At 40.8% G+C, this 20,279-nt stretch overlaps 1 protein-coding gene across 1 annotated transcript in view; it reads right to left on the bottom strand.

Annotated features, from left to right (window-relative positions):
• Positions 1–20,279, bottom strand: part of LOC308062902 (uncharacterized protein) — a 108,091-nt gene that overhangs the window by 20,414 nt on the left and 67,398 nt on the right. The window contains exon 3 of the mRNA XM_080385140.1: positions 2,203–2,271. Within this exon, the coding sequence (XP_080241266.1) occupies positions 2,203–2,271 (69 nt within the window). The remainder of the gene's footprint in view (positions 1–2,202; positions 2,272–20,279) is intronic.

Raw genomic sequence — 20,279 nt, 5'->3', positions numbered from 1 at the left:
AACAGACCAGAGAGTGAAGAATTTCAAAGTTAGGGCAACACTCCAAATTTAAAGAAAAGAGATCTGTCTTGTTAAAACACCCCACTGAGCATGCTCTTGTGCCTTTCCATGTTTTTTTCTCCTCCTCTCCCCACCCAGGATAACTGGAGTACAGACCCATGCTTACACTTGTTCTGCTTATTTAACAGGATCTTAGAATTGTGTGAGGTGGAGGTGGGACTGATGCTGAGCTGTCAAAGAAACTGGAAAACAGAAATAATCAAATGTGAGCTTCACTGGGAACTGAAGTCTGAGTGGCTTTTGAGGTCTGTACTTTTCATAATATGCTGTGAACAAGAGCTTAGGTGGAAGCCACCACTTTGTTTAGAACTTCCCTGATGGTAGATATCCCATGCCTTCTACTTTCCTAAGCAAATAGTGGCAGAAGACCAGGAAAAGATTAAAATTTCCACTCCCTTCTTAGGCACTTGGCAACTCTGCCTCCCAATATACAGCTCCTTATTTAATTACCGTTTAAACCCAAATTGCACTATATTCACAGTCAATGATTTGCTTTCCAACAGGCAGAGCAACATTGTAAAGAAGATTTAAGGTGCATCACTTTAACAGCTGTAGGATGAGAATACAATATCCCTAGCAGAAAGGCATAGGAGAAACAATGGAGGTGTGGCATGTTGCTTAGAAAGGGAGGGCAGAGGAGTTAGAGAAATTATTAGTAAGGACAGCGAAAGAAGGAAGGGCACATGGAAGTGAAAGGATGTGCATCTCGTCCCTTCAGCTTTTATGCTGACCGTTGAAGGGGTATGATCTAAAACATCCTTCAGATTGATGATAACATTTAATTCGCACAGCCACAACACTTGAAGTACCACAGTTACCAAACTGGAAACACAGAACACAAGGCACCTGCCGTCTTCCACTATTTTACTTAGCAAGCAGCAGCTACCACCTTTTTCCCTATCTTTTTGCCCTTATTGCTCTCCTGCTGCAAGGTCCCACCAATACTACCATTACTCCAAAGGAACAGAAAGGGCCTTAGGCAGTTTCTATCATTTGTCCCACTGTTTTAGTAAAATCAGTGGAGGTTTATTTGATACAGCTAATGCATCAGCAGGCACAAGAGCCTTCTCTGCACTACACCACCTGCCACTCTGTTGTTTCTTCCAAAGCACTGAATGGATATATTATAAGCCATGAAACCACCTGAGATGACATATAGACAACCATTTTTCCAAAGTAGATTTTCTTATACTGACAAGTGGCAAATTTTGCCTTAATGTAGTAATACATAGATTAAGTTGGGATGATATCTTTCTGCCTGTTTAAATTTGCATCTCTCCAACAGATGGAACAGAATAGTTGTAGCCGTAGGCCAAACTCTGAGAATTATTCTAGTGTAGGCAATAATAATGATCACAAATGGCAAAATGAAGCAAAAGTACAATTTTAACTCATCAATACGTTATTCTCCTCCTTGCCACAGAAAACTTGGCAATAACTGCTGCCTGCTTGTGATCCTTTCTGAACGCAGCCAAAGGCTCAGTGTGGGATTTCCAAAAGTCATCTAAGAGACTTCAGAGCATAGCTGGGCAGGAATTCTCATGTTTCTACTCAACAATAGCAAACTTTGGAACACAGCTAGGGAACATTTGTTCCCTAAAGGAATAAAAATTTAAATTATCTGCGTTTCCTACCAAACAGGAATTTCAGGATTTCCTTTCAACTAAGTCAGTGCTAGACTACCCTGTAGCTGAGGAGTGTGGGAACTGAAGCACAAAGGAACTGCAAGCTTAGCACCTCTGGGAATCCAGGCTCATGAGGTGTCACAAGGCAGAAATGCAGAAGTTTCAGCTGCCAGGCAGCTGGTGCACCACCGAAGAACCTGGGATTTGAGGAAAATGCCAACTCACCATACTGCCCTTAGAAGGCTAAGCAGATACAGAACCAACTCTCATGAGTTTTATGAAAGCGCACCTGGAATTTGTCATCTTTTGAGTTGTTTTTTGTTTTGTTTTGTTTTTTTTTTAAATACAAAATTCAGACTTAAAAACTGATTCTGAATGAAATCTGTGATCTTAGGTCACTTAAGTAATTTAGAAAATCCTTCCCTCCTATAACTCGTATGAAAAGACACCTGCAGGGAAAGATTAATATAAAAGGGTAGGTTCATCTCTACGTGCAACATAGTTCAGTTATACTTACCAGATTTCTTTCTGTAACAGTATATTATAGTACCAAAAGGAATTGAAACCCATTGACAGCTCTTCAGTCCTAAAGAAGCAGGAGAAGTCTAACATCACAATATGAAGCTTATCTGGACCGTTAGGTACCTGCCAGAGTGCAACAGTACAGTACATTTTGGGGATGCTTAGTGCTAACACTCCCTTGCACTTTAAAGTCTTTTCAAGTTCTACACAAAGGCTTCAAGGTCTACAGGCAATTCATCTCCCTTTTGCTTATTATTAGATAACTCTAGAATATCCATAAATGAAGTATAGGATCAAGCCAAGAAACATGTGATGGCTGGTCACGTCTGAGAGGGAATAAAAGCATGAATATTTGGGCGCTGCCTTAAAGAGAATTAGAAATCTTTCAAAAATAATCTAAAGAAAGATTTTACATATTTTTTTATTCTTTTCCTCCTCAGGTGCAATACCCCAATGGATGAGAAGCTGCACATCCCTGTCAACAGTTAGCTGCAAAATCATGTCAATATTTAAACCAAGTTGAAAATCCCTGGAAGGTAAAACACCTTTTCAAGGTCTCAAAAATGTTATCAAATTACAGCTTTCAACACTATACAATCTTCTTTCTTACCATAGGAAATGGTAGGTAAGGTACCAGATTAAATCAGTTGCATAGCCACAAGGCATAGTGCAATAAAGAATCCATTACCCAAATCACTTTATACCTAAGCAAACAGAAAATGTAAAGACATTTACATGAGCATCTAATGCAAATGTAAACCCCGTGTTACTGATGGGGAAATGATAGTACAGCTGTCCATTCTGTGTGATTGCAGTACCAAGCCACTCATTTATCAAACTGCCTCTTTTATTTAAAAATGTATTAAATATGTGCATGAGCTCTGCATTATATAGTAGCAACAAAGACAAAAAGCATTCTTCTACTATTTGTTATCTGCCATCAATGCAAAACTGGGGGCTGAAAAGTTACTATAAATCATATTTTTTCACTGAGTTTCTACACAAAGCCTTCAAGTTTCTCTTAGAAATATTTATTATTCCAGAGTTGATCATACAATGCCATCCAGGTGATAACCGTACTTAGGATCTCATTTGGCTTGGGTTCCCCCCTCCTGCCCCTGTTTTCAAAGCTCTGAAAAAGAAAAAACAACCAAATGCTCATCTGGACATTTTTTTAGATGTGGAAATTCTCTAGCTCAATGACATTTATACAAGACACAAGAAGACGAACCAAAATGGGCCAAATTTTGCTTTATTTACATAATAATACTTATATAATAATATAATATAATATTTGTATAATGATATATAATAATAAAAATACTAGATTGATGTGCATAGTTCAACTGAAGAGAGTCAGATTGCCTCTTAAACAGACCTCATCATCCCTGAAATCCACAAACTGAAAACTAAAATGGAAGATGGAATGAACATAGTTTGATCCATAGTTGGACCACCTGGTGGCAACTTCACCAATGTCAGCTTATGACCAGACATCTTCATGGATGGACTACCAGTGAACTCAACACTACACATTCTCCTTTTTGCATCAGTGCATGAACAGCAATTCCCCACCTAATACTAGGAGACACCGAGGTACTAGCACAATGAGACAAATGAGTGTAAAGCAGTGCTCCCCGCCATCACCTGGGTCTATTAGATACTTTACAGCTTTTTTCTTAAAAAGAGAACAGGTCTTGTCCAATTCTCAATGTGCGAGACGGCATTCTGCCTTTCTAAGACCAAATTAATTATCAAGCAAAGCAGCAAATAAATAATAATAAAAAAAGTATTTCCCACCAAAGTCATTAAATTAGACTGATACAGGGACTACATTCTGTTGACCACAATTTGTGAATGAATACATAGCTGGCATAATTTATCATCACACTCCCTATGTTAATAAAAGACTATGACATGTACTGCCACGTCAGGTCACATTCAAGATAGTTGATGACTGCTCAAGAACTGTTAAAATGCAAGAAAAAAAGACAGCCTTATCAAAATGAAAACAGCCCTTTAAGAACATTATTTCAGTGCCTCCCAGCTTCTGTTACCAACCCAACTGGTGAAAAGTGAGATACCAAAACCATTTCCCTTTCATAATGACAACAGTTGATTTTCTTTTTCTTCTTTTTCAAATGGAAACTACTGTATTATTCATTTTGTTTCCATTCTTATTCCAAGAAGATCTGTTTTTGTAAACAGCCACTGAAATGAAAAGCAATGCATGCATTAAAAAGACTAAAGGCTAAATAAAAAAAAACCCTAGGATTTCTTACCCATATAACACACAACTGAGCGCTCTCATCTCACGATGATTAGAAGTTCCTTTCAGAAAATAAAGTTAAACAGAACTATACCTTTCATTTTCACAGCTCCATAATAATGATACCTCATAGAAATAAGTCTGCTAAGGTCTTGTAGCAAGTATTTTTTTTATAGTCTATCCAGTTAGAAGTTATATCATTTGACTGGAGAACAGTTTATATAATGACTAGGTTAAGAACAGAAAAGTAAAATGAATAAACACAGCCCTGTAAGTCTGACCTCAGGAGCATGGGAGAACTTAGAACAAATTTTGAAAGGAAGGTTAATGAGTGATGTGGACATAAAGACAAAATAGACTAAAATTCAAAGAGTTCTCCTGGCTGACATGGTAAGATAATCCATGTTTTTGATGAAGACAAAAGAAACACAGTCAGTCTTACATAGGTGAACTTCAGTAAAGCATTTCCAGTGGAAACCATTTGTCAGTTTAGAAAGTAGTAGCTGGTGGGTAGGCAGCTGGGTGAAGGAAAAATAGCAACAAGAAGTATTAAGGGGAAGAATGTCAGACAGCAGGGAGCTTGGCTACTGGATTTTTTCAAGGATAAATCTAGTTTAGCATTTTCTTTAATAACCTTGGCATGAACAACTGGGCTAGTAAGAGTCAGCAATGTGGGGCATCGTTGTCAACACAGAGGAGGATCGCAATAACTACCCCAAAAGAAATTAATTTCTTTGGTGACAACAACATAAATGTGAAATTATTCCCTCATGAACAAAAAAAAATCGTGATTCTGCAGTTGGGAGCTAACTGCAGAAACTCCTGCAATAAGCTGAGAGCTCATCAATAAGAAATTACTAGGGTGGGGAATGTATGGTCTGCAAGATTCAGCTATGAAAAAGACAAATGTAATGTTAGGAAGCATCAATCAAAGCATTTTCAGTAGATAGAAAAGTATTAATGCTGCTGTACAAGGGCTTGCCTTGAAAAATTGCACGTGATGTCTTCAACATTCAAGACAGAGATTCACAAACCAGAACAGGGCAAGAGAAGCGCTGCCACAACAACCCGAAAGTGTGTCTTACAAGAGGACAGAGAAGCTCTTTAGCTTGATAGACAACTGGGATGCTATCTGTAATTACAACAGGGTAAACAGGCAGGAAAAAAAGCTCAACAGAACAGCTATAAAGAACAGAAGAGGTATAAACTGGCCATTAGGTTGAAAATTAGCAGCAGTTTCTCAGGTATTAGGATAATTTGGTTGCAGAAGAGCCAACCAAAGCGTCTGAAGCTAAGACACCCAACCCACACTGCTCCATACCACCAAGAAGGCCTAAGATTAAAATGCATTTTACACACTAATGCTGCCTGCCAGTGCTTAGTGACAGGGAGCAAAAGGAGAAAGTGTTCAAGGTGTCTTATCCATTAGAAAACAGAGTCACTACGTTAATGGTGGTGCTTAATGTAATATAGCCTGCAACAGCAAGGGACTCAAGCTGACACTTTCAATTGTATGTGTGCGAATGTGCTGGCCTGCATTTGTTTATAAATAAAGTAAATAATAACAATATCCGTGGAATACCAGAGAAGCAAGCAAAGCCTGCAATTTTATTTACTTTATCACATTTCAGGAATCAAAAGCAGTAAAAAGCAATTTAGAAGAGACTAGTGGATGCTAATGCTTTCACTGCACTAGAGGGCATTCTCACAGGAACACTGACACAGTGTCTTAGGGAATGACACTGATAAATAAAGATGGAACAATGAATCAAAAGCCGTGCAGACCTTCTCTAGAAACGTTCCAGGATGATGAAATGAATGACTTCTGTGTATAATGTCTGAAGTGATTTTTTTACAAAGTGTGCTTATTCCTATAAAATCCAAGGCGCTAATGAGAACAGATGTAACAGGCGTTCTCCTATCAGTACAACCAAGTGTGGCACACACAACGCTACCTAGCTAGAATGCCTGGTTCAAAAACATTGCAGCAAACAGATTAATAAACTATCACTGTCTTAATAATGTACATCTGGCTATTAACGTTAAATATTTTTATGAGTTACATTTTGTTAAGGAAAATAGCTTCACACTGTCCATACCTCGATGCTAAATATAGCGCTAACATGTCTGTCTCCCTCCTCTACTCAGTGTTAACAAGAAGTACTCAGGAGTCATCCAGCACCTCTTACTATCAGCTGGCATCAAATCTAGGTTGACTCTAACAGCAGCAAGCGACTGTGCTGGGAATGGGTAGATTTGCTTTGTTTCTCTTGAAGGGGAGTTTCTGGCAGCTGGTAACTACCCACACGGCTGTAGATTTGCCACATAGAATTAAAAAAAGGTGGAGGAAAATTGATGGAAATGAAAAGGAAGTAAGGATTTTTTTTCTGAAAGGATATTTAACATTGGCAGCAAATTCCAGTGTGCATTTAGTTCAGTTTGCCTGGGCCTGACATCATCATCGCACCTACGCAGAGCAGCTCCTTCCCCAAAGCCCCTCCAGGCCTGACTGCTCAGCAGTATTACGACTTTGACAGTTGAGGGGGACTATCTCAAGAAAGTACTATTAATTTCTGAGGTGAAATACCAGAGATTGACACTCTGGGTTATTTCACACAATAAATCCATTCAATAGCACTCGGGGACAAGCCAAACAAAAATGAGGCTTGGCCTCTTGAGCGCACATATAGGGAAGATCACAACGAACCACGATTTTGCACATCAAACACAAACCACACCTCGCTGTGTGAATGTGTTTCTGGGATTACTGGGAGGTCTGAGATTCCCTGTATGCGCACAGGGATAGGAGAAGAGCGGACTGAAGGGACAATTAGCCTTCTTCCCATTGAACAGCTTCCACGGTTCACACAAATCAATTTAACATGGCTGTTACGCTGCAGAAAAAAAAAATCCCAAACAAAATCCAGCACTGCTGAAACTTGATGCCTGCACACTACGCGCTCTCCTGGGTAATTTGCAGCATCCAGACATTGTCATCACATAAGTCTCATCCCTGCAAAGGCAGGTTAATATGCATCAGTGAGAGAAAGAATATTCTTTTCTTTCTCACAGCTCTGGCTGGAACACAATTTAAAACAGTAGCCCTCTTGCCTTACCTAGTAGGAAAGTTCTCCACAACGCTTTGAGAAACTACTCCATGAGCATACGTCAACTCGTTCAGCATCACTGCACTAGGCCCCCTTTCTAAGCCCTGCCTGAATCAGGCAATTATGCCACCCCACTATTTTATGCTGAAGCTAGCAGAGCCACGTCAGGTCCCAGCTAAGGCATGTGGGGTCCCAGCTAAGGCATGTGGGGTACTGCTCAGGCAGCTTTCCAAAATGTAGTGGGAGCTGCTGTCGCCCTGGGATTCCTGTAGCGCTGCTGAACAGGTGGGCCAAGAGGCTGCTGCTCCAGACAGCTGAAAGATGCCATCACACAGCTGACTTGCAGCATCTCATTCCTGTGGCAGAGCGGAACCCCGAGGTCAATGGGAACTGGGAGACTTCCTAACCCCCGAGGCAAGAATTTGCCTCCCTGACAAGGAGGGGCTGTTGGGTCAAAGCAACCCTTATCAGATGCCGAGGTCAACAGGGGCCAAAAGACCGCCTGGGACAGGGAAGGAAGATTTTGTTTGTCTTCATCTGCCTGAAGTAAGCGAAGATTTACCAAGAGGAGCTCAATGTTTTGAAGTTTTTCTCTTGTACCTTGAACACGCTGCTGGTAGCTCCCACAGTCCAGGGTGCTCCAGGGCACAGCAGCTTCTCTCCTTCAAAGCAAAAGAAACACAGCACTGCTGGGTGGTAGACAGGGGCATGCATGTCTCTACTCCAGCTATATAACTGCCACTGCAGGACATGTCCCTAACCCATGATGTGGCCTGAGAGTTCAACTACGCCCCGTACCTTTGCTGTCCAAGCACTCATTGTTCAGTGTTACAAAAGCCCAGCCAAGCATGGGGGAAAAAGCCCAACTGGGAGAGTTTGCAGAAGGTCCTGGATTCACGTTAACTGCCTCACGCTTATCCACATTATTCAATATAAACCCATAGTTTTTTCTTAAAACTATGGCCTAGGGATTTATTTTTTTTTTAATGTGTAAATGAACACAAGAAAAGGTGATTAAAATGAGGAGGAATTAAAGTGAGGCAGTTAAGGCCAAGGTAAAGTATATCACAGAGCAAATGAAAGAGCAAGAGCTTAACGGAAATACTGGATTTACTTAATGAACAATTTACACACTGAAGGCTTAAAAGTGCTTCTCTTGTGTGTATGTAATATTAGTTTACTATATGAATAACCACAAAACTGGTTTCCTCTTATTTCTTATCTTTAAATTGATGCATTTAATCTTTAAACCACACCAAACTGATTCCCCCCCCCCCCCCAAGGTACGCAGCCCACGGACTGCAACTACCTTGGAATCACATCTATGCACTATTAGAAAATGTTTTGTGGGCCTAGATGGAAGATGCAAGAAATATAAGGAAATCCCAGATGAGATTAAGACATCAGAATTTTCCATTTCATCTGCTAATAAATAAAACTTCATTTATCTTTTGCAAAAAAACACTCCCATTGCCAGATAACATGCCTGCAAACAAAGTGTCCCTCTGCAGTCATTGACTGCAGAATCCAGATTTCCAGTTGCACAGCCAGACAGCTCTGAGTGAGCTGCACTGTTGCTGCATATGGGCTGGGAGGAAAGAGGAGTATTAGAGGAGAAAACCTAAATGTTGCTTCAGAAGGGATTTCACCTGAAGTAGCCTCTCTGCTACAGTCCTGTTTCTCAGCTGAGTAAAGGAAGATGAAGTGAGGGGGCATGACCATGCAAGCCCATGAGGTCCCACCCTGCCTGTGCAAGTCCAGGACAACAGGAGCCTTTTCCAAAGCTTAGGTAGCAGCACATCACCACCACAAGTCCCTTCCTTCACAGGACAAAGAATTCCTTTCTCACTAACATACAAAATGCCACAACTTAAAGTGAGCATCCAACTACCGCAGTGCTGGTAGAACTGGACTCTGCTGTAAAGGAGGAGGCAATGTGCCAGCTCATACAGCCTGACAACTCAAGGACAATTTCTGCTGGATTTGATCAGCTGAGGTTCACAGATGGGCATGATGTCAATGTGACAAGTTGCTGCTTACTAAACAACAAAAGGGTTATTTCTTCCTGCAGATTTAAAACCTTGACGATCACTCCAAAAGATACAGCAGCAGTAATACTGAGGGAGTCTAAAACAAAGCTGGGCCTCCCTCCTTCAGTGAGAAAGGGATTTTTTTTTTCTCCCATGATTGCTATGATGTTCCACTGTCATGCAGGAAACCCAGATTCCCTGGCTTTGACTGGTCATTTGGCAAGGAGACATGAGTTGTTTAATCACCTCCCAAGGAGCAGCAAAATGACAGTGGAGCATGCATTTGGATGGCTGAAAGGCAGCACCTAATGACAAGTCTGTAAGCTGCTGAGCAAAATCTGCTTCCTGTGATAACTGCTCACTGCTTTTTGAAAATTATTTGTGAAGTCAGAGACTGATCTTCATCCACAGAGGCAAAGACAAGGACAGTAACTGCATAAGTACTGTTGCAGATTCTCCTTACCCTGGAACAGGGAAGGACTTGCTAAAAGGCAACGCACAAACCAGTAAGACATGCAGTGCTGTTATCCATCAAACTAGCCTGTACCCAAGGAAGGGCAGCAGCATCAGTGCAAGCAGTTTTAGAAGCCTGTACTGCATTGTATTATGAATGCCAGCCTAAAATCAGGTCAGTCTTTGTCTGCAATAAACAACTATTTTACTAGATTGTCATATGTCAGAAAGCTCCTCTCAGACTATAGGGTTTTATTGGATGAGTGCGTAACAAATTAAATGTACCAAGGCTTAATACAGGGCTTACAGAGTCTCTGCCTCTGTGACAGCTGAATCCCAGGAACTTTCATAAGTTTTGGTCCAAATGTCGCATACGCACTGCAATAAAACAGTATTTGTTTCTCTAACAGCACCTTGCACTCCAGTGTCTTCAGCTGGGGATATATGACATCATTTTGCAGGATGTAAAAAGTGCAAGAGCAGAAAACCAGCACAGGCGCTGACTTTCCCTTCAGAGGCTGCTGAGGTCAAGATTTTCAGGGTGTAGCAACACTCTGAACCCAATTTTGATTCTTTCAGGCCACTGCAATGACATTAAAGTCTCAGAGTGTCAGTTCTAGGCGTACTCTTCAACTCTTCCCATGACTAAGGCTCCCACAGAGACAGCGGCTATCAAACTGGCAGAGAATTGACACAGAGTGAGTGCAGTGTCTGCTCTGCCTCCCCCCCCACCCCCCCACCCCACCCCCCCAAAAAAGTATAATTTTCAGTTTAACCAGAAGCATTGAACCAGGCTGTTATCGATAAAAAATACAATGGTGTCTGACATCATGTAAAACAGTGCCACAAGTCCTTGGATTGCACTACTGCATCTGCTTGAAACAGCAAACGTAAAAGCTATGAATCCAGCAATAAGGTACAGGACTGTAATTCTACGAAGGCCAGGTGAAGGGCAGGTTATGGACAACAAGGAGCAATCCAATTTGGTTACACTAGCTAAGGTAAAATTTACAATGGCTATCAATCCTCATGCTTTAAAGCATAAACTGAGCACCATCTGGGGCCAGAAAGGAATTTCCCCCTGTGGTACACTATAACACAATTGGCTGCTTGTATTTCTTCCTCTGAATCATCACATATTGGTTACTGTCAGAGACAGGATACAAGACTGTACGGATCACTGGTCTGTTCCAGAGCAGCAGTTTCTGTGTTGTTCATTTTCTTCATAATCCTTACAGATTACATTAATGTTATTAATACCGCAGCACTCATTTTCCCAATATACAGTAATAGTTACTCTAATTCTGAAACAAACACCAATAGCAACTTAAATGATCCCAACAACTAATCAAAAGCACTAGTCTGCATTTTTATGGGGTCCGAGTGATTTACTAGTTCTGTTTTGGAAAACAAATCTCACAATCTAATTACTTGTATTTTTAAATTACACATCAAGCATCTTATCTAGCATTCAATTTAACAATAGCGATAGTATGAAGAAAAAGCACTGATGATGTTTAAAAAAGTAATTTAGAATTCAGCTTTGAATTTATTTTAAAAGAAAAGATGTAAGTATTGCTTTCCTGACTGAGATTTATTAACACTCCCCCTTCCCATTATCTGAACATCTCACTTGCCCTAAAGCACATCTGTAAAGACAGTGAAAGACTGCCTGCATTTTCTATATCCATAAATTACAGATGTTGCTCTGAGCTACTCATCTATCAAGACAATTTTCCATAAGAGTAACACCAACCTGAAAAGTATCCATCTGACAGAGAATATGGAAAATAATTAGTAAAAACACACAGTCTGCCGACCTAATTTGTTTTACTGGGAACATTCTCTACCCAAAGCTTTATAATAGGGTGTGACAGAACGCAGGGAAGCAAATCAAAGCCCAAACAACACTTCTGAGTATCAAAACAAAGACCTTGACGCATCAGTAACATGCCGTGGCATACACTCACTGCCATTACAAACTCAGTACAGAGGATATGGATAATTTCATGACACCTTCTGTGTTTAATAACCTATCCTAGTTCATATTTTCCAACTAATAACTTTATGACATATTTTACAGGTTAGCACATCTGTTATATCTTGCCTACATATCATAATTAGATTCAGTCCCATCACCGTGCTATGTGCATCTATGGAAGAACAGAAGACCTGTATCTAACATAGCATGTGATGATCCTAAAGCTGAAGCATATAGAAGAAAAGGCAAATTGAGAGGAAAATTCAAGCAGCAGCCTCACAAAGAATGATTCTGCCACCACAGAGCTCAGTTACTGTATCTTAACCTTTCCACTTTCATAGGCAATTGAAAAATGAATAAATGCTGAGAAAGCAGACAAGATTAAGAACACAGAGCCTTTTCTAGGATGCATATAATACAGAACATAACTGAAGGGAAAGAGGGAAAACAGTACTTGTGGGAGATAAAAGACAGACACACACTTGAACGCTTAATGCCAATCATGTGCTTATCCTCAACAGAAGACAAACACTGTATTACTGTATCAGAGCTGGGTGAAAGAAAAAACCAAGAGCTTTCATATATAGAAAAATGTATCTTCTTTACTGCAATTTGCATTTCAGATATAACAAAGTACCTTGGGTTCCCCCGGGTTCTCTCTTGTACAATCTCTGCGAAAGCTATTGTTTCCCTTTCTGTTGTAAAGCAGTTTTTTAAAGATGAAACCAGAGGTTTCTAAACCTATGAGACAACTTGTTGGTTTTCTTTTCCTCCTTACCAAAACAGAAATCTTTGGCAGAAAGAAGAGTACTTCAGTTCAGTTCTGACTTATGCAAAGAGAACTGAAAAAGATATGGGAGCAGCTGTAACACATGATACAACAATACTTCAGGCTTGATTTCCCCACAGTCAAATGAAGAATGTCTTATGAAACAAGGGAAGGAAAAGGAAACATACTAGAGTAGAAAAGATTAATAGCCACTTTTCATAAAATTATCGCCAGCTAGAAAACAAGTGTTTTCTGTCAATGGCTCCAACCTGCAGCCCCAAGGAACATACCTAAAAATTTTTAACCACCCACACTGCACCCAGCAGGCAAAACTTTCAAAACAGGGTGCCCGTCAGACTTACATCTGCATGTAGGTACTTATGTAACTGCTCTGATTTTCTTAAATGCTGAGCACCTAGTAGTCCTCTGGAGATTAAACCAAGAACTGCTGGGCATCCAGCAGAAAAAAAATACTGCACTTATTTGGAAGCCTAACTTTTAAAGCGCACTCTTAAGACATTATCTTGGTTCGTATCTTTACGGTTAAAGCAGTGAGAGAGACTCCTTTTGGAGACTGTCTACGCAACTCTTAACAGGCTACAAGAATACCTGCTGAAAAGGGACAGGCACTGCCTCCGTTTCAAGCATGCGGCTGATTTTCCCACCAGAGTATTCCTAGCCCTCGTGCACTAGAACAAGAGACCAGAGCTAGTATCATACCTAATTTTCTGGAAATTAGTGCCAATAGGACACAGGGCACCCTCCCCAAACAAGCACTTGATAGGTTTAATGGTGCAACGGACTTACTTTAGACCTCCTGTTTAAAATGTCACTGTTTCTCACACAGATGAACTACTGCTCTGTACACTTTCAGTACCATCAGCCTAGAAAAAGGGAAGCCTCTGCCCACTACACTTTTTCATCATAACACCACAACATTTTGCTTGATGGTACAAATAGAACAAAGCTAATAGTTCTTTTTTTTTTTTTTTTTCTCTTCTGCATAGCAAGTAAATTTCACAAGAAGGTTAGTAATGAAACTCTAAAAACACATTTACAGGATTAAAGTCAAAACCTGGAAAGGCAATAAATCATCTACTGTAAACATAAAGAAATTGAGGGCAGTTTAAGTGAGGCAGTATCATTGATCCACTGTCTCTCTCACAAGTGAAATCTGAGAAAACACACAGAAATACATTGCGTGCATCCTCAGGAAACTGAAATACAGTTAATTAAGAAGAGATTTTTCCTTCTGATCCTTCTAATAATTCTCCCTCTTTCTCACTGAAATGTACACAGAGCAATAAGAGAATGAAGGGTTTAGGTCACTGTTGCTAAAGGCTTTATTTTCTACAACCTTTCCCTCCCACAGCGCTATGGAGAGCGTGCAACTCTTGTCTGTCCTCACTACATATTATCCTTCTCATACCACTGATACAAATAAGGAATGTGGTTGACCTGGCAACAGGATGTTCATTTCCTAATTTATCCACCATTTCTTTTAATAACATTAGTCTCGGCTAAGTAGGGAACAGTTCTAGCGTTACACAATTTTGCATGTGTCTAGTTATACTAAGTACAAACAGCAATCCCCAATCTGCTCCAAGCTGTGAGATACACTTCACTATCAAGAATGTGTTTCTACCAAACAGGAAAATGGACCATCATAACCAAAACCTTCTATTGAACTTTTATATTTGGTATTACTTTTATTTGGTATTTATTAGGACTATTTTTCCCCCCCAATTTACTTACTACAATGAGAAGGATTGAAAGTTACGCCCTGAAAAGAAGCTTCTGGGCAGGTAGCGGTCTTGTGAGAGGAAGGAAAACTAAATGTGATTAGACTAGGGAAAGCAAGAGACCTGTCCAGGACAGACTGATGCTGGAGAAATCTCTGATCAATGCAAAGGCCCAAAGAGACTGACATGATAGTGATGTATGTATGGGGAGACCTTACCCCATCTCTCCCAGCCTTGACAAATAAAAGAAAAATTGGTATTTGAAAGTCTTGATTTGGGATGTCTAACCCAAGGCAAATTTACAAGGCCTTGATTTTTCAGAGAGGATGATCCACATCATCTGAAACATAAGCCTGTATTTAACAAAACTGTGAAAAACGCAGCTAAACAGGAAGGTAAGCTCATGTTCCCATTCTGCTAGGATGATTATTTTGCTCGTATTCTGTACATGCTCCTCTAACCCTTTTGTACAGCTCTAATGATCCAGTTTGAACTTGTCATATGATTTAACAGTCTCTGTGAGAAAAAATAGCATCAAGATGCAGTTAGTTGTACCATAAGCAGTCTGTGTCACAACTTGAGCTTAATTTCTCCAAATAAGCGGCACTATAGATAAGCTCTGATCACTATCACGAGTGCCACCCTGCTCACAAGGCACAAACCTTTCCAGCGTATCTCTGCAAGATTTTGTAGACAAAACCACAACGTACAGTGCAACTCTCCTCTTCTTAATAAAAAGGACTGCAATCCCCAGGGCTGTTTGTGCAAGCTGCTGTTGTGGGTGCACAATGGTTGCCTACATAGTAGCACAGCACCAGCATCTAACTTGGTACAAAAAAAGAGGATTCAGTCCTTTCTGACACAGAGTACTTCACAATCAGAATAACCATTTTATTCTGTTTACTCCCCCTCTTTCCAGCTAAATCAGGCTGTCAAACATGTTTTCAACATACACAGCAAAGTGTAAAATCCAACAACCTATATTCCTTTAAAGCAAAATTTTGAGTCACCAGGTTCTTGCAGAAGTAGTGTATTAAAAGACAGCTAATTTGAAGGAAGTGTTCGCCAGCAAAAGCTGGGACACAGCCAGAAAGCTACAGTAGACAAGGATTTTAATGGCTATGAAATGTTTGGTACTCTGTGGTGAAATTAGTTAACAGACTGATTTTTCCTCTCTTGGGGGCTACACACAAAAACCTGCAGGTGTGAGACCTGAGTGTATCAGCATGCTTGCCCACACCTGAAGCCATTTGCCCATCACACAGTCTGAGCAGCACTGCGCTGTTTAGGAGCACTGAGGAACAGTGTGCCTGTAAGTTAGGATTTTAAATATTATCAGCAGCATACCGTGATGAATGTGTACCACATCAGTTCACGCTCCTGCCTGCCTCTAGACTGCCGCGTCTGTTCTCCTCACAGATAATGATTGAATTTGATGGCTGTATTCTCCAGAGCCTCCTCCCTCCAGCACTGCTTCACACCTGAACAAACCCAAGTGCAAAATGCTTCCACTCCGATTTGGTAGCAGTTAAGACTACCATCTTTACAGGGTACAAACAACATGCAAGACAGCAAAAGCTCAAGCTCCGTACGTAGCAATTCAGAAGCCCAATAGCAACTAAATAAAAGCATCTTCAATTTTTGCATTAGCAACATTACTTTTACTACAGTATCTGCCAGACTACCCACTGGGTCAGTTGGTAAGTCCTTGCCAACATTTATCAACAGAAATCACCTATAAGAATTCATCCAAAATGTTCACAGTACACAGAAATTGTTAATCAATAAGGAAAATCTAAACTGGCAATTACAGGCCCAGTCCTAAACTAGCTTGATACAGAACTGCAGTCAAATTGTTTTCCCCAATTTCCAAATTGTTAGCAAGAAAATACACCTCCCAGGTTCTTATCAGTCCAGAGGCAAACTGATACAGAAAAAACCGTGCAGATATCTGACCATCCTTTTCTGGGCAGAAGAAAGTTCTCTTCTCTGCACATTATTGCCCTAGGACATACCTGCACACAACCTGGAAATCCTGCTGGGCCTTATTAATACCACACACTGCTAAAATGACAAAAAGACATTTGACCAACAAGCATATCCAGTCCTTTCCCAATGTACCACTGGTGTTAAGACTGTCTCCTCAACACCTTTACCAGTTCAGCAGCAGCCAATGTCAGCACACAGGTACAAAACCTACTTTTTACTCGTATAAGGGGTTGTTGAAAAGCCCAGAGAGCTTCCTAGCAGCCGAAACAGTTGCCTGGCTGTATTACTTGCCAGTGGGAATGTCTGGGGCAGGGTGGGGGGTAAATCTGGGACAGTGTTTCTGGTATCCCCAACACTGCCAGGTGCATTCTGTCCTTTGAACACCCCATAGGTGTGCCCAGAGGCTGAGCAAATGCCACTGTCGCTCTGCACAGCTCCACTTATCCATCAAGCAGGTACTTACAGTCTTCAGGGTTCTCTTAAGTTTCTGACATTCCTGTTGTAAGGCTAGACAGGATTTGTAGGTTGCCTGCACCAGGCCAAAACTTCTGCTGCCTCTCAGGAACAAAGTGGATGCCAGATGCAAAACCCAGAAATGCACAACGCTCACGAGACCATCACACCAAATATAACACAGGTGCACCCACTGTGAATACACCTGAAATCCTTCTGACTGATCAGACATGTTCACTGTCACCTGTGAGGAAGTCTTTTCCTGGCTCAGCACACTAAGAAATGGCAGGATTACTGCTGCCACCGCAGAGATTCAGGGTGCTGCTACTGCTGCTGATAGGGGGAGTAGGTGCTGTTGCAGTGAAACTTCCCTTTTCAGCAACAGCCCCAAACCCATGGCTTTCCTCAGGCCCTACCCAACACTGCTCCTCAGACTGAACAAGCAAAGGAGGGAGCATGCCACCCCCTCAGCTGCATTTCTTGATGAGGCAGCTCCCTTTCTCCTCCAGGGGAAATAAAGCAGTCAATGGGGCAACAGCATCCCCTGGGCTCTGAATTAAACCACGCTGGCCTGCTCATCTTGTTAGGGAAGGAGATGACACAGCTGTATCCCCCAGTACCCACTTTTATCCAGGTGTGGGAAAGAAAACTCGTCATCAGAAACATGGATTCCTGCTGAGCAAGGGAAATTAATTCACAAGTGCTTCACCTTCTTCTGAATGCCCTCAGGAAACTCAAAGAACAAGGATTTCTATAGGCTCCGGCTGGGTATTGTAATACTCCCGAACCACTGCTAAAGTTTCTGACAACTGAAACAGCTCACTTTCTCCCATGACGGCCCAGGTGATTCTCTGCTGCACGCTGGAATCCCTGCTCCTGCCAGCAGCAGCACCTGCTGAATGCAGACCATAAACTACAGAAGTGTGGCTGCCCAGGTCAGGAAGAATTCCTTCCAAAATACTAGTATTTAATAACGGACTGCTCAGAGTTAGTTAACTATCACAGCAGAAGATATTTTTCGTTTAGGCAATCACTAGCTGATTGCAGCTTATCACATAATCCTTTAGTCCTTAAAAAACAATTTCTTTAACAAGTTAGCCATCACTATCTGTAAATTTACTATTTTAGCATGGCACTTTCATGGTTCTTCTACTTAGAAAAACATTTTTATAGAATTTCATGGGGGGCAGTGAGGGAGAGAAAGGCCATGCACCTGTTCTCCAAAGATTCATAAATGGTCTGCATCCCTCCTATAATCTCCTTATTCAAGATGCAGGATTGAATAGCGTTTGGGGTGAATCTCTTTAGTACTTAGCCCTAAAGATGGTCTTTTTAATAGCCATAAAATCTACAGAGGGAATAGATGAACTAAAAGGTTTAATGGCTGGCTTGCATTTTACTGTGTTCCGCAGGGACCAGGTGCTTTTACATCCTGTATCTACAGTTCTGCTGAAGATGGTTTAGAATTTCCATTTCAGTCAATGCATAGCTTTTATCAGTGCTCTTTCCAATACCACATCCATTATATGAGGAAACTAGATTATATGAACTTGATTTCAACATGTTAAATCATTTTCTGGGAAAGGCAAGCCTCTATGAAGTTACACAGATTATTCTATAGTATCAGTAACAGACTACTATTTAATTCTCAGTATCACCTCCTACCCAATTTTTTTTTTCAAAAAAACGTATTTTATAGAGAGATTGGAACTGGAGGTTTAGGGCAGCTTTGTACAACATTTTTGTTAGGGAAATGAACACCTTGGTGCTTTCTCTGAGCAGCTTTGGATCTGAAATCTCTCTAGAGGGGCAGTTTGGAAGGATAGTCATTGTTTAATTAGTATTCTTCTCAATTAGCATCTGGAGTTAAAGATCCACAAGTAGGTATATATCCAAGAAATTCTCAGAAGAATTACATACCAGTAACTGAATATGCAGAAGTTCAGAAAATCGTTCATCCTCCCTCACTTCAGCTTCTTCAGAGATTTTCTTCCTTTAAATTAGCAAAAACAAATGCAAAGTAAGCAGGACTGCATGCTCTTCTTTTGCTTCCATGCTCAAAGAGTACAACCCAGAGGCAGCTATAAAATCACTTTATTTTCCAGTTCCTAAACTCAACACGTGTGCACCTAAGAACTTATTCAGGTAAGGTATGCTCTGAAAACAACAGTGATATCATTAACCACAAAAGGTCAATATGGTCCTACTTAGGTATGCATACAGCTGGTCTAGGTATCAGAACTGTTAAAGACCAACAGCTGCTCCGAACCCTGGAAAATTCAGGATCTTGCATACAGATTTGGAAAAAGCTGAAGCTAAGGTATCAATTCAACTATGTGGAGACTTTCACAGCTTCTGAGGAAACCACCCTCCCTAGCAGACTATGATGCATGTGTTGTTTAGTCAGCCCACAGCTACTACTTGATGAAAAAAAATGCAGATAACAACAGGCAGAAACAAACATATAGTAGGGAGACTCTGGTAGGAAAAAGAAACCCTGCCTGCCACTCACCCATTACTAGCTGTTTTGAACCATTACTTCAAGGACTTTAAAGGACTTTAAAGGACTTCATGAAGTTGACTCTTTAGAGACTACAGGCAAAACTAAACCAAACCACTACACTCAAAATTACAGGTCACTTATTCTTATTTGCTATTCCTTTACAACAAATTCCTTAAGAACTGCAGTGTAAAGGTTTGCTGATGGAGGGTTGTTTCTACCCATGGGAAAAACAAGCTATTCCATATAGGTTATCATACTGTTGGGCGGAGCAATATAGCTACAGCTCCTACTTCACCTCACCTCTGGCAAGGATGGCTATGCTGGCAACTGCTCCTGCCCTACTGAGCAAGAAAGGGGCTGGAGTATGTAGGCAGCAATCACCTAGAGAGGGAAGGAAGGGTAGCTCACATCAGTGCTTCAACCCTCCCTACAGAGGCAATGGCTTAATTGTCCTGGCCTTCATCCTCAGAGCAGAGAATCACAACTTTACCTTCACTTCTGAGATGCTTTAAGCCAATTCTGTGTACGAATACCCAAAAGCAAGACAGCTCAAGGTAAGCACACTAAAACAATTAATTTTTATATGTCAATAATGTATATGGGTACACAATCAGGCCAACAATTTCTAGTTGGAAATCATCTGTGTCAGAGCCAAACTCATTGTTATGCTGAGAAAAGCCATGGTGAGGAATCTTTCTCTTTAATTCATAATAAGCCCGAAGAACAAAATCATCCAACATCCAGAGAAACATCATGTCCAACTTTCTTAGCAAAAT

Source organism: Falco punctatus, assembly GCF_963210335.1.
Source record: "Falco punctatus genome assembly, chromosome: 1".
NCBI classification, from domain to species: domain Eukaryota; kingdom Metazoa; phylum Chordata; class Aves; order Falconiformes; family Falconidae; genus Falco; species Falco punctatus.
The sequence above is the reverse complement of the archived record's forward strand: the minus strand, read 5'-3'. Positions and strand labels throughout refer to the sequence as shown.